The following is a 15,418-nucleotide window of genomic DNA, read 5'->3' on the forward strand; positions in this document are numbered from 1 at the left end:
CCACATTGGAGCACCGGACTGAGCTCCCAAGGTCCTGATGAGGAGCAGAAGGAGGGAGAACATGAGAAAGAAAGTTAGGACCGTGAGGGATGCATTCACCCATTGAGACGGTGGGACAGAACTAAAGGGAAATCACCAAGACCAGTTGGAATGGGACTGATGGAACATGTGACCGAACTGGACTCTCTGAATGTGGCCGACGGTGGAGGCTGACTGAGAAGCCAAGGACAATGGTGATGGCTTGGATTCTACGGCGTGGACAGGTTCTGTGTGGGTCTTGTCAGCTTGGTTGCTCACATTCCTGGACCTGGGGGGGTTGGGAGGACCTTGGACTTAACATAGAGTAGGGAACCCTGATGGCTCTTTGGCCTGGAGAGGAAGGGAGTGGGGTTAGGGGTGGAGGGGAGGGGAGGGAAGGGGAGGAGGAGGGGAGGAGATGGAAATTTTTCATAAAAAATGAGAAAAAAAAACAAAAAAAGACTTTTTTAAAATTTTTGAGATCACAATTTAATTACAATATTTTTAAAATCTTCATTTAAATCTCCCCATATAAGACTCCCTGCTCTCTTTCAAATTCATGGCTTCTTTTTAAAACAGTTTTTATTGTATAGATGTTATATTATGAACATATATAATCTAAATAAATAATCAAAAAGTGACTTAGATGCATAGTTCCAGGGCTAATGTTTTGTCACTGGACAATGAATTGGTATTTCTTCCCCTGTGGAAATCACCTTTCCTGCCTCTAGCTTTCCTCAGTTGCCAATATTTCTTTGTGTAGGGTTGAGGCCTCATGAACTTTTCCTCATCCACTTTGGCTGTCCGAGTTGTTCTTGGTCTTACCCGTGATGAAAATGCAACAAGTTCTTTCAATAATAGGCCAATAATTGGTAACATGAAAAATATCACCAGGAAAGCTATCACAAATAGCAATTCGGTTATCCAGGAGTTGTATAACCGAAACTGAGGGTCTGAAAGAGAGACTAGAGAAGGTGAAAAAGTTAGAAAACTGGTGAGATTGTCTACTACATGATCAATTCTTAAAATAACACTTACTATTCCCTTACATGTTATAGAATGTCTACAATTAGGACTGGGTGTTGTGATGCACACCTGTGATATCAGCATTTAGGAGGATGAGGCACCAACAAAACCACAACAGTATGGTTTCTTAAGCGGGATCTGCTCAATGCAAACTAAACAGCAGTTGACATGTGAGTATGGTTCACTGAATTCTCACAAGGCCCTAAGCCTAGATGAAGAACTACAAACAATTGACGGCTACTGAGCAAGAGAAAATCAATCTTCTCCAGGAATAAACCCCCTGATAAGTTATCACATACCAAATAGTTAGCTATAAACACATATACATATGAGCAACACTAAATGGAATCAACATGTAATATTTATGTATTATATATAATATATATTTAAACAGTATATATAAACAGTATATACATAAATAAACAGTAAAAGGTATCATAAAATTAAGAGATAGGAGTGCCACAAGAGGATTTGGAGGTGAGAAAGAAAAGAATGGAAATGATGTAATTAAAGTAGTCATGTATGGAATACTGAAGAAAAATTATTTAAATTTAATAAATAAATTCTGAAGTATCTATGGCTCCACATGAGATTCCTAAGTAGGCCAAGAAATCTTGTACATGAAAATCAAAATTGGAAACATTATACTTCCAACTACATAATTTTTTTCAGTACTAAGGATTGAACCCGGAGTCTTACATTTCCTAGGCTTCATCTGTACCACCGGGCTAAATCTTAAGCACTAAAAGTCTATTATAAAGATACATCAATGAAAACGTTGTGTGTAATGCTGACATATAAGCAGATATATTGATCAATGAAACAAAAGAGAGAGCCCAGAAACACACTCATGCATTTGTATTAAATATAAGTTGACAAGTCACCAAATATATACAATGGAAACAGAATAGTATATTTAATGAGTGTTGCTGGGAAAACTAGGTATCCCCATGTAAAGGAATGATGTTAAACCTCTGTACTACACCATATACCAAAAATATCGGACCAATAGCTTAAACATGTAAAGTTAAGACTTGAAAACCTAAGACTTCTAAAAGAAAGCATAAGGGGATTGATTGGCATTGACCTCGGCAATGATTTCTTGAACACAACACCAAAGACAGAAATAAATGAAACAAAACAAAGAGAAGCTGAATGAAACCAATTTGTACAAAAGAGAAATAAACCAGAGTAAAAAAGACAATTATAGAAATGAGAGAAGATCGTGTCTACTTCCAATATCCAGGAGGATTACTATATGTTTTTCTTTGGGTTCACCTTCTTATTATCTTTTCAAGGATCCTGAATTATAGGCTTGATGTCCTTTAATTATGGCTAGAAACCGATTAGGAGTGAGTACATCCCATGTTCATCTTTTTGGGTCTGGGTTACCTCACTCAGGATAGTGTTTTCTATTACCATCCATTTGCATGCAAAATTCAAGATGTCATTGTTTTTTACCACTGAGTAGTATTCTAACATGTATATATTCCACAGTTTCTTCATCCACTCTTCCACTGAAGAGCATCTAGGTTGTTTCCAGGTTTTGGCTATTACAAATAATGCTGCTATGAACATAGTTGAGCAAATGCTTTTGTAGTATGATTGGGCATCTCTTCGTAAATTCCCAACAGTGGAATTACTGGGTCCTGGGTGAATTTCCTGAGAAACCACCACACTGCTTTCCAAAGTGGTTGCAAGGGTGGGGCCAGACGGGTCCAAGGGAAGATGGGGAGAAAAAAGCGTGAAGGGGAGAATGGGGGGAGCTCGGAGGAATGGGATGCTTGGGATACTGGAAGGGTGGATATGGGAGCAGGGAAGCATATATCTTAATTAAGGGAGCCATCTGAGGGTTGTCAAGAGACTTGACTCTAGAGGGGTTCCCGCGTTTCCAGGGAGATGCCCCCAGCTAGTTCCTTGGGCAGCTGAGGAGAGGGAGCCCGAAAAGGCCAGATCCTATAGCCATACTCATGAATTTCTTGCATATCACCATAAAACCTCCACCTGGCGATAGATGAAGAAAATGACTGAGCCCCACATTGGAGCACTGGACTGAGCTCCCAAGGTCCTGATGAGGAGCAGAAGGAGGGAGAACATGAGAAAGAAAGTCAGGACCGTGAGGGGTGTGTTCACCCATGGAGACCGTGTGACAGAACTAATGGGAGATCACCAACTCCAGTTGGAATGGGACTGATGGAACATGTGACCAAACCGGACTCTCTGAATGTGGCCGACTGAGAAGCCAAGGACAATGGTGCTGGGCTTTGATTCTTCTGCATGGACGGGCTCTGTGGGAGCCTTGTCAGCTTGGTTGCTCACATTCCTGGACCTGGGGGGGAGTTGGGAGGACCTTGGTCTTAACATAGAGTAGGGGACCCTGATGGCTCCTTGGCCTAGAGAGGGAAGGAGGGGGGTATGGGTGGAGGGGAGGGGAGGGAAGGGGGAGGAGGAGAGGAAGAGATGGAAATTTTTAAATATAAAAAAAATAAACCATGGAAAAAAAAGTAAACCGTAAATACAAAAAAAAAAAGTAATGAGAGAAGAGGGGAAATATTTGTAATCTATATGTATGCTCAAAGATTAACGCATATGAAGCACACAGGTCAATGGCAAGTGTGCCTTTGTCCATTGTTAAGGATATGTAAATATGTGCATCCTAGCAGTTACTTAGAGAGTTATGAATATACTCAACATACAATCTTGCTCAACTTACAGTTATCATTTCCAAATAACTTTCTACTATCCCTGTATGGTCACTAAATTTGAAAAAATTCTTTGAGGATCAGGGATAATCTAGAAGCTAATATTGTCTTTGTCTGAATTTTGTGTTTCCTCGTATTTTCTCCTACAGGACCCTTACGAGTGAAGGAAAGCACAGATTGAGTGAAGTAGTCCAGAGGAGATTGGGTTTTAGTGTTTCTCCCCTTGGCTTGAATCTCTGTGATTACATTTTGAATGTCAATATATTTATTTACATTGGACAATAATTAACAGGGCTTCTTTTATCCCTTAGTTTTATAAATACAAAGACTGAATGTTGGAATTTTCAATGGACATGCTTGAAAGACCTTACTATACATATTCTTCTCCAAGACCTGTCTAGCAAGATGATAGGAAAGAAAGGAATAAAGAAAGCCCTGCTAGGACCCCTATAACTATAAAATTCTCACTTATTGTTGGGAAGTCATGCTGAAAATAAAATACTTCTTTGCTTTAAATAATCTCCTCTACATGTATTTCCCTATAAGTCTCTATATAATGCAAAATTGCCAAAGCACAAAAACAATTAGTATAATTGTATTAATCATTAATTAACTTTTAAATTGTGACCATATCTTATCAGAAATATATCTATAGAAATATTTCAGTTTCATAAATCTCTTTAAATGGCATATATATGTCCAGGATAATTGTTAGCGTTGGAAATCAGTGGGAAAAGGTAGTATCTAGCATGCTTTTATGGACATTTCATTGTCAGCCCCAAATACACATTGAAACTTGACTTTGTCTCATAAATTCATAAATTCATGAATTCATACAGATTGTTCAGTGCCGCCAGGAAATACTTAGCAGTGAGTTACTGGGTTTGAGAATATTTTCTGGTTTTGTGGGGGTTTTTTGTTCTTTTTTCTCTTTGTTGCAGAAGGAACAGGAGGATCTGATATCCAGCACAGCTAAAAATGCTGTAGACTCACTTAGAGCAGCCCTGGCCCTTGACATCTGAAATTTTACTGCTCTAAAATGGTCCTATGAGCTGTCACCAAAACCTCAGGTTCTCCTGGTAATGATGAAATTCTCACATAACTAAATCTCAAGGACACTACTTTTAGGAAAATTAGACAACTAATAGATATCCCACCACTACTAATCCTATTTACCTCTGATCCAGAGTGGTAAGTACGCAGTAAAGAGTACTACAGCACAGGCTAAGGAACTCAGTATTTGAATAGGCCCTGAGTTAAATATACGGAAACATCCATGCTTCCATTCAGATGCATACCCTAGAACAGAGAAGGGTAGAATGAACAAAGAAGAACATATAATTGTAGGATACTAGCATAGGGGTAACCAACTGGAAAGGTAGGAGTCGTCGCATGCCCTCATGACCTACTCCACCTTCCAGATGGAGTCATCTGGAAGTTTGGTTTGTAACTAGTGGAAAGAAAGAATGAGATAGAATTGCTGCACTAGCAGGCCTGGATTTGAAGCAGTACAAGTTGAGTCTACTCCATTTGATCTGAACTACTTCTTTAAAAGGAAATTATTCCTTTAATTTTCAGATTTAATTTTTGATTTATTTTATTACTTCATTGTATGCTTCTTTAGAGGTATAAACGTGACTATGGGGATGAAAAGGTAATTAAGTCATGTAAACATACACCATCCCTAAGAACAGCAATGTCTGGGAACTCTCAAAGTTATCAAAGTGAAGTTCAACATTTCTAAGATGCAAAACAGTTGTGCATCTGCTTATGGCAACCATGGCATTGGAAGACGAATGTCATCCAGCTTTGCCTAAACACTCACATAATTTGGAAACAAATTTCTTAAAAATACCTTAATTATTCTACCTTCGTCATACCATTACCTGCTCTTATGCTAAAGAGGATGATGTATATCACAAATCCGAAGAGCATTAGACATGCAACGGAAACTAAAATGTTCATCCAAATGTTGTCTCGATTAAAGAGGTCATCTAAAAGAAAGGACAGGATGTCTTGATATATTATGAACACCACAAACATCATCATTAGTTTTGAAAATGATTAATCCTAAACACCCTTCTTCTCCTTAAGTTTCTGTAATTTGATGTCTAATGTATGAACAGAAAATAATTTCCCTATAGCAGGAGAAATAATTACTTCTCCATTCACACTCATTTCTGTGACTGTATAATCATTCTGTTCTAAAAAAAGAAACTACTAATCCTATTTACATATCAGGAAATCTCAGCAGAAATTATAGAATGTCTCTCTGTCTCTGTCTCATATTTTTGCTCTCTCTCTCCCTGGAATCCACTGTTGAAAAAGATAATTAACACAAGGAAGTGTCCTCTGATCATTACACATGCACCATAGTGTGTGTTCTAATGCACATACATACACACAAAAACACACACCAATAAATAAAACAAAATTTAAAAACATGATATTGGCTATATATTCATTTCCTAGAAAAATATTTACAACCTAGGTTAAAAAATATTGATTAAAAATCAACAAAAAGTATTTCTAATAAAATAAGATTAAATGCCAATGAAGCTGTAATATGTGTGTTTATTATGGATTGCCATTGTTCACCCATTTCTAATACTCTCATCATAGTACCTGACAATATTTGTCTTACTGAAACTGGAAGGGAACTTCATAATATAGTAAAACTTTTAAATTGATCACCTCCTTAATTTTGTGTGTATGTTTTCAGATCAACCATCCAACCCAACAATACTCCCTTGCTAGGATGATAATTGTTTGTTTCTCTTCTCCTGTTACAGGGTTGAAAATACAGCACATGATACTGCCCTGTGACCGGTTTGTGAGAAGAGTCATCTTCATGTGGAAAAATCTGGCTTTATCCTGTGAATATGATTTTGATGAAGGTGGAAGTTCCCCCCCCCCCACTGTCTCTCCACTCCATTTGGGGCTGGGGGAACCACCCTGCTGAGTTACACTCTACCAAGACTCCTTGAGTATCAGGAGTCTGAACATGGATCCATGTCTCCAATCCAACTGCTGGAGGAAATAAGAAAAAAAATCAAGATATTGTGATGAGGTTGACTTGAATAGTTCAAACAGCAGAGTTATGATAGTTTGTTCTGTAAACTCAGAAAATGTGTGAATCAACAACACATTTGATTTACAAGTTAGACTAGCCTGTTACTATTTGATGTCTATCCACTGCAGAGTTTATTTTTGAGGGAGCTGAATAATTTTTACCCATCGCTTGAATATTTTAGTATTTTCTAAAGAAAGCATCTTTAGCAAATGGATCTGAGAAAACTGGATGCTCACATGCAGAAGATGAAATTAGACCAGTATCTGCTGTGAAGTGGTAGTACATACCTTTAATCCAAGCACTTGGGAGACAGAGGCAGGCAGATCACTGAATTCAAGGCCAGCCTGGTCTACCGAGCAAGTTCGAGGACAGCCAGGCCTACACAGAGAAACTGTCTCAAAAAAACCCAATGAAACAAAAACAAAGCAAAAATAGAAGGAAATAAAGAACTCAAGAAAGGGAAGGAAGGAGGGAGGAGGGAGGGAGGGAGGGAGGGAGGAAGAAAGGAAGGAATTAAACCACAAAAACTAACTCCAAATCAGTCAAAGACATAAACATGGAACATAGGACTACTAGAAGAAAATATAGGCAGTATTCTACATAATTTATGTTAAGAAAACTGTTCCTTGATAGTACTCCATTTAACCTAACAACGGATAAGTGGGAATTCATAAAACAAAAATGCTTCTACATAGATAAAGAAAAAAATCAACCAGGTGAAGAGAAAAGAGGGGAGACTGTTGCTGCCCATGAATCCAGCTCCCAGGGCTGCACCCAGGGAAGCAAAAAGAAAACCTCAGAGCAGCAAGGACTTAGGGAAATTTCCTGTCTACTGAAAGCAAAAAGTTCACACACACGATCTGAGGGTTATGTGCCTTTTGTTTCCAGCTCTGTCTCCAGTTCCAATTCTCTAACTCTAATTCTCTCAATCCAATTCTTTCTAATCTTTACTTCCAATTCTCCTGTTCTGAATCTTTAGTTCCAATTCTCTAGGTCTAAATCTACTCTTCCAATTTTCCTGTTCCAGTTCTCCTTAATTCTCTGTTCACACAACTTATGTACACAATTAACAGCAAACTTTAGGCAGTGTTTCTCAGGGTCACAATGCATTCCGTGAGTAAGATAAGGAGCTTGCTTCACAATAGATAGCAAATAGAGACAACCTAAACATCCTTCAACATGTGAATGAATAATGAAAATGTGGTACAAATATAACATGAGACAGTATCTATTCTTTAATGAAAATAAAATCTTGAACTTTTCAGGTACATGATGGAATAGAAAAGATCATACTGAGTGAGGTGGACCAGATCCAGAAAGACAAATGTCACTTGTTCCCTTTCATCAGGGGCTCCTAGATTCAAATTTTCAGATGTGAAAACATATTCTGAAATAATTGGAGAAACCCGCAAAGTGAAATCAGACTATTACTGGAATCGAGGGTGGAGGAATAGAGAAGGAAAAAGCAGAGTACTGGTGCTCTGGTTGTAAAAAGGAGGAAAAGGAGATTATAGATATAACTGTCCTTGGTTGGCCCCAGAAGTGGAAGGTAAGTCCCTATTGCTGTAGACACCATGCACTTCCACCCTGAGCTGGATCTAATCTGAAAACCTTCTCCCTTACCCTAGCTTTCATGGTACCAGAAGCTTCTCAAGGATGGAGGCAAACACCTGCCCTACTCAGCTGCAATGCCTACTAACCATGTAAATGACCTGCCTGACAAAATAACCCTAAGGGTACAGTAGTGGCGCATATACCTTGGTAGTAACAATTTGTTTCTCTAAGTTGACTTAAGTCCTACTCAACAAGAGATAAACGATCCCTAGTCTTAGAATGTTAGACAACTACCCATGGTTAGATAGGGATTTTCGAGGATAACAGCCATTTTCCTAAACCAACATAATGCCTAACTGTATTCTAAGTATTTATCCTCTTATCTACGGAGAAGTGTAGTCTTCACATCTTGTCAATGCAATTTTTCTTTAAAGCAGACAGAGATGATTATAGAAAACCGTACCAATCAAATTGCAGAGTTGTGGAGCCCAGTACCAATACATCTACAAACAACTCTCATAACTAAGGCTCAGGGAACACTGCAGAAGAAGGGACAGAAAGATTGCAAAAGCCAGAGGATCAGGAAGTTTGTTGTGAGACTGTGACTCCTAGTAATATAAGAAGCTACATTCAGTAAATCTCACAGGTATGACTCTCTGAATATGAGTTGAACAGAGACACCCAACAATAGACATGCCAAGGTGCCCTTGCATGGGAGAGAGAGAGAGGTGGAAGCCCAAATTCCTAAACTATACAAAAAGACAGGTATGGAATGTTGAGGGCTGGAGAAGTAGTCTTCTCCACTGAAGAACACACCAATTGCTTATCCAGTACCAAATGGTAAGACCTGAAAACAAACATACATATAGGTAACATAGCCTGAACAGGTTATATTAATGTATTTAGGAATATATGTGAGTATACATGTGCACATGTGTGTTTGTGTAACAATACTAAATGCAAAAGGAGAACATAAATTTGAAAGAGAGCTATGAGAGGTTTAGAGGAAGGTTTGAAAGAAACAAAAGAAGTTGTTAAAAGTATGTAATTGTATTATAACATCAACAAATGAAAGATTTTTTTTCATTTTTTTATTAAAAATTTTCATCTCCTCCCCTCCTCCCACTTCCCTCCCCTCCCCTCCACCCATACCCCCACTCCCTCCCTCTCCAAAATTTTTTAAAAAACTATTATATTATTGGAGCTAGTAGATAACAGCAATTATTTATATGGATGCCTCAATGACTTAGAGTTATCTTAAAAATAAATATGTAATATGTATTTAAAATAAATAATAAAACTTCGATACTTAAAAACTTAATATATGAAAAAAAAACCTTAAAAGCCACCAAGATAATTTCCATGTATTTCAGTTTATTGGACACAAAAACACTGGTCTGCTATGTTCCACAAACAACTTACCTGCCACACTGAGGTTCAAGCTGGCCACATCAATGAAGCCACTCTCATTAACGAACATTGGTAAAGCCCATCATCAGAAATGTGGATATTATGAATTCTGAGGACCACTCGGCCCTTCCCAATGGCATCTTTCACAAACTCTGTGCGGTTCACATATTCAGGGACAGCTGCCCCATGAGCTCCATGGCTACCTCTGTACAGGAAATGGCCACTCCTTAACCAGTGCACCTCCATGGACTCCACACTGCATGGTGGGGTCACCTGGCAGCTGAGCTCAGCCTGGCCTCCTACTCTAGCTAACACATGTCTTGTGGGAGTAGTTACCATCAGTTTCTCTGTGGAAGAACAAAGAATACCAAAGTAAGTCTGCCTCTTAACTTTGTTTTTAAAAACTAAAAACTGCCCATCGTACCAAGCTGATCCAAATGTTCAGCTCTGACTATATTCCCTGCAGTCCATCAATGTTTTATTTTTTGAAAACTCAATACTTTCATTGCACTTATAAAAATATATTTGGGAAGATGGGAGAGCAGGAGGCAACAATAATTAGTTTCTCTATTTACAAACAGTCATATGGGGGAAGAATCTGTCCGGTGCAACTAGTTTGGAACTTCACAGGGCCGTAGAATTGGTTAATTGCTGGGAACTGTGATGGATTTCCCCCATAGGAACAGCTTAGAATGGGATGTTTATTTTGGTTTCTGGTCTCCTAGTGACCTCACTTTTACGGCGCTACAATGACTTTCTGATTTGCAGTTTTATTTTTCAATGTTTTACTTGTTTTAACAATGGAGTGATGACGTTCTGCTCCATCAGTGCAGCGTGAGTCACTGGAAGGGTATCCTAGATTGGCTCCACAGCAAAAACTAATTAGAAAAGAGTAAATGAGTCAGCCATCTTCAGGTCCCTTCCTCCATCTGAGATCAGTGTTGATCTCTGCCCATAACTGGCCAGGATGCTGAGAATAAGTGATGGTGGGGTGGTCTGCCCTAAATGGGGCATCTACATCACCTGCTGATGGTGGTGTGCTCTGCCCTGGGTTCATTGACACAGTGCTGCACATTATCAAATCCATTAATATTTCATCGTGGGTAGGGCAGGGGTTCAGGAGCCTTCACCCAGGCTTGAGAGTCAGTTGTCACTTAATGGTTTCTGGGGGAGGGGCTATCATGTTTTCAGTGTTGTAACAGGATAAGTTGACTCTGTCCTAGTAAATAACCTTCTGCCCAATCCCATGCAGGCAATTCTAATTATACCCAAAGGGCCAGGCACACAAAGATGGTAGAAGCACTGTGGGACTTGTAGTGAAGCAGAAAGGTCTGATCAGGAGAAGGAAGGGGTGCGAACAGGGAATGAGGTGAACATAACTTCACTACACATGTTTATGAAATAGTCAAAAAGAATTTTTAAAGTATTTTAAAGGAAAACATAAATGAAAATAAATAAAGGAACGTCTTACCTGAAGACATCATCACTTGCAGAAAAAGAAATCCTCCACAGAATCCAGAAAAGTAAGAGAGCTTAAGCTTCATAATATCTGGAATTGAGACTAGAAAGTGGTCATAGACAATGAGACATGAGGCATTGATTGTCTAGATAGACAGCTGTTCTTAATAACTATAAAAAGGACAAGCTTAATACTTTCCCTTTTATTGAGTAAGCCTTGCCAGTGCTTGATAGAATGTCTATGTTCTCACATATGTTATGATCAGGAGAGATCGTCTCAGTACCTTTATTCCATTGTCTCAATCTCTTGCATTTCATCATATTCTATTACTTAAGTCCAGCTAGACCAGCCCATAGACCCTAGGGAATCCCAACTCTACTATGCCACTAAATTGACATAATATTGAGTTGACTCTTAATGACTTATCCTTGTACCCATCGAATAATTCATCTCCCATTCATCAACTCAGAAGCTTCTATTTTCAGTGGATGGTAATTAATGCAGATAGTCAAGATACACAGATACAACTAGTCAGGGTACAGAAAATAAGAGACTGAGAAATGATAAGCCCTAAAGGGTATATGTATTCATCACTGCTCCCCCTCCCATGGCTGAGATCATTGTTTAAAAGGAGCCAGAAACAGTATGAGAGCCAGAGATGATGGATGATTACAAGGAAACACCTTCAGATACCCTTCTGGATATGCAATAAGACTGCATGCATAAAACCTGTGAAAACCCAATCAATGCCAAACATAGAAGGAGATTGGGCACCAATCCTATCCCTGGGCATAGAACAATCACCAATTGGTAGCTTCTGGGAAAGGAAGGACCAGATTTCTCAAAGAGTACAAGTATTTAAAAGTTGACCACACTCAAGGGGAAGACTGCAATTCCTAGAATATCTGGGCAGCATAAAATTGATCTTGAAGAGTTTAAAAATTGGACACAAAGTTGACTAAACAGGGATGGAATGGATATGGGATGATTTAGGGGATGAATATGATCAAAACTCATTGTAGAAAACTAGAAAGTCACAAGGGACTAATAACAGGGTAAATAAATAAATAAATAAATAGACAAAATTTGGGGTCTTGATAAATTAAAACTTCAAATTTTATCTAAAGTATCCCTCTAAGCAAAATCATGGTATATATTTGAATTTCAGCTTTAAGCAGATGATTAATTTTTATATAAATATAACCAAATATTTGTATATGGCATATTTAGACAAATAAATTACTTCAAATTTAGCTGGGTATCCTGTATTTTATCAGGTAAGCTCACTTCACCTTAAAGTCATAGACATGAATTGATTCCCTGTGTCAGCCTGCTAAATCGGCCTGACAGCCAGCAATAATGAAGGATTTCAAACAATAGAGAAATACAGGACTTTAAGCTATCACCATATGCTGTAGATGTGAGTCAAGATGATGAGGAGTAAAACCCCTATGGTCATGGAGATAAGCAAAATCCCTCTACTACTAAAGAAAGAGGAAGTCTCCTTGGCCCTTGTGAGGTTAGTGTACACACATTAAAAGTTAATGGAATGTGTTCTATTTATCTAACAAATAGCACACTGTATAGCACTATAGTGTTCTTCCATCATATGACTTACACTCCATGGTGTGGGAGGACCATTAGTTGGCTTGCTACCAGGAAAAGTAGGCTATAGCCAACAAGGAGACATGATAAGAAATGTAGTCACTGAATTACTGGTATGCTTCCAAGATCTCCCTTCATTACCACCTACTACTTTCAGAAAAACTAACCTAATGTTTGGATTATTAAGGATATTCATTCTTAATAGCAAATAACAAGAGAAACAATAGTACAAGAAGACCTACTGAATGGTAGAAGATCTTCACCAACCTCACATCAGACAAAGGTCTGATCTCCAAAATATATAAAGATCTCAAGAAACTAGACATTAAAATTCTAAATAACCCAATTAAAAAATGGGGTACTAAGCTGAACAGAAAATTCTCAACAGAAGAATTCCAAATGGCCAAAAGATACTTAAGGACATGTATCACTTCCTTAGCTATCAGGGAATGTAAATCAAAACAACTTTGAGATACCATCTTACACCTGTCAGAATGGCTAAAATAAAAAACACCAATGATAACCTATGCTGGAGAGGATGTGGAGTAAGGAGAACACTCATCCATTTCTGGTGGGAATACAAACTTGTACAGCCACTTTGGAACTCAGTGTGGCAGTTTTTCAGAAAATTGGGAGTCAACCTACCTCAGGATCCAGCAATACCACTCTTAGGAATATACCCAAGAGATGCCCAATCATACTACAAAAGCATTTGTTCAACTATGTTCATAGCAGCATTAATTGTAGTAGCCAGAACCTGGAAACAATCTAGATGCCCCTCAATGGAAGAATGAATAAAGAAAGTGTGGCACATATACACATTAGAGTACTACTCAGTGGTAAAAAACAGTGACATCTTGAATTTTGTATGTAAGTGGATGGAAATAGAAAACACCATCTTGAGTGAGATAACACAGACCTAAAAAGATGAATGTGGTATGTACTCACCCATTAGTGGATTCTAGCCATAAACAAAGGACATTGAGCCTATAGTTCGTGATCCTAGAGAAGCTAAGTAATAAGGTGAACTCAAAGAAAAATATATAGAGAGCCTCCTGGAAATTGGAAGCAGACAAGATCGCCAGGCAAAAGTTGGGAGCATGGGGGTGGAATAGGGGGAAGGGGAGACGGGGAGAGAGAAAGGAGAAAGGGAGGGTTGTGGAGAACTTGGGGAAGTGGGATGGTTGAGATGGAGGAAGGACGGATATGAAAGCAGGGAAGGAGATATCTTAATTGAAAGACCCATTTTGGGGTTGGCAAGAGGCTTGGCTCTGAAGGGGTTCCCAGGAATCCACAGGGATGACCCCAGCTAGGACCCCGGGCAGTGGAGGAGAAGGTGCCTGAACTGGCCTTGTCCTGTAGTCAGACTGATGACTATCTTGAATATCACCATAGAACCTTCCTCTAACGACAGACAGAGACCCACAACAGAGCACTGGACTGAGATCCCAAGGTCCAGTTAAAGAGAGTAAGGAGGGAGAATATGAGCAATGAAGTCAGGACCATGAGGGGTTGGTCCACCCACCAAGACAGTGTGCCTGAGCAAATGGGAGCTCAAAAAATCCAGCTGGACTGGAACTGAATGAGCATGGGATCAAACTGGACCCTCTGAATGTGGCTGCTAATGATAATGGCACTGGGATTTGTCTCTATGTTATGTTCTAGCTTTTTGGGATCCTAATCTATTTGGATGCATACCTTCCTAAGCCTGGATAGAGGGGAGAGAGCCTTGGACTTCCCACAGGGCAGGGTACTCTGCCCTCTCTTAGGACTGGAGGGGGAAGGAGGGTGAGTGGGGAAGAGGAAGGGAAGTGGGAAGAGGGGAGGAAGTAGAAATTTTGATTGGTATTATTTATAAAGTAATAAAAAATATACCTAAGATGATAAAAAAGGCAAGGTAGGGCATGGGTTTGGGTGGGAAGATAGGGAGGTAGGGAGGATCTGGGAGGAGTCGGGGGAGGAGAAATGAGTAATTTAGAATATATTGTAAGATCATTTTTTCAATAAAAATGGTAAGATAAAAAAGAAATTAGAAATTTGACACAGATAACATTCCTCAGTAAATCTTGAAAGTAGGACTGAAATATTCAGTGAAAATACATCATTATGTATGAGCTGAGCAGGTATTCTAAGTAGTTGTCTTTTTTTTTTTTGGTTTTTCGAGACAGGGTTTCCCTGTAGTTTCTAGAGCCTGTCCTGGAACTAGCTCTTGTAGACCAGGCTGGCCTCGAACTCAGAGATCCACCTGCCTCTGCCTCCCGAGCGCTGGGATTAAAGGCGTGCCCGGCCAGTAGTTGTCTTTTTAACTGTCTATTTAACTCTTTGATATTAATTAATATTGTAATATGACATATTACCTGCATGTTTATATAATCAGAAAACTATGGAGGTCCATATTAGGTACTAGCAAAATAAAATTTATTATAAATACCAAGAAAAAAAGAAGACGACGATTTGTACCTAACAGCAGTGTATAAAAGTCAATAACTGGAAATAACTTAACATATTTCTGACTAAAAATGGACAAACAAGCTAAACTAGTCATATAATATATGCATCAATAAAAAGTAA

The 15,418-nt window shown here is 38.8% G+C and overlaps 1 protein-coding gene across 1 annotated transcript; it reads right to left on the reverse strand.

The window, feature by feature from the left end:
• Nucleotides 1–6,464: 6,464 nt before the first annotated feature.
• Nucleotides 6,465–11,327, reverse strand: LOC119817797 (selection and upkeep of intraepithelial T-cells protein 8-like). Its single transcript, XM_038335211.1, is given in 5 exon segments — nucleotides 6,465–6,662; nucleotides 6,664–6,776; nucleotides 9,796–9,846; nucleotides 9,849–10,130; nucleotides 11,255–11,327. Coding segments are annotated over 5 exon segments (717 nt in total).
• Nucleotides 11,328–15,418: the final 4,091 nt, after the last annotated feature.

The sequence above is a fragment of the Arvicola amphibius genome, chromosome 6 (assembly GCF_903992535.2).
Source record: "Arvicola amphibius chromosome 6, mArvAmp1.2, whole genome shotgun sequence".
Taxonomy (NCBI): domain Eukaryota; kingdom Metazoa; phylum Chordata; class Mammalia; order Rodentia; family Cricetidae; genus Arvicola; species Arvicola amphibius.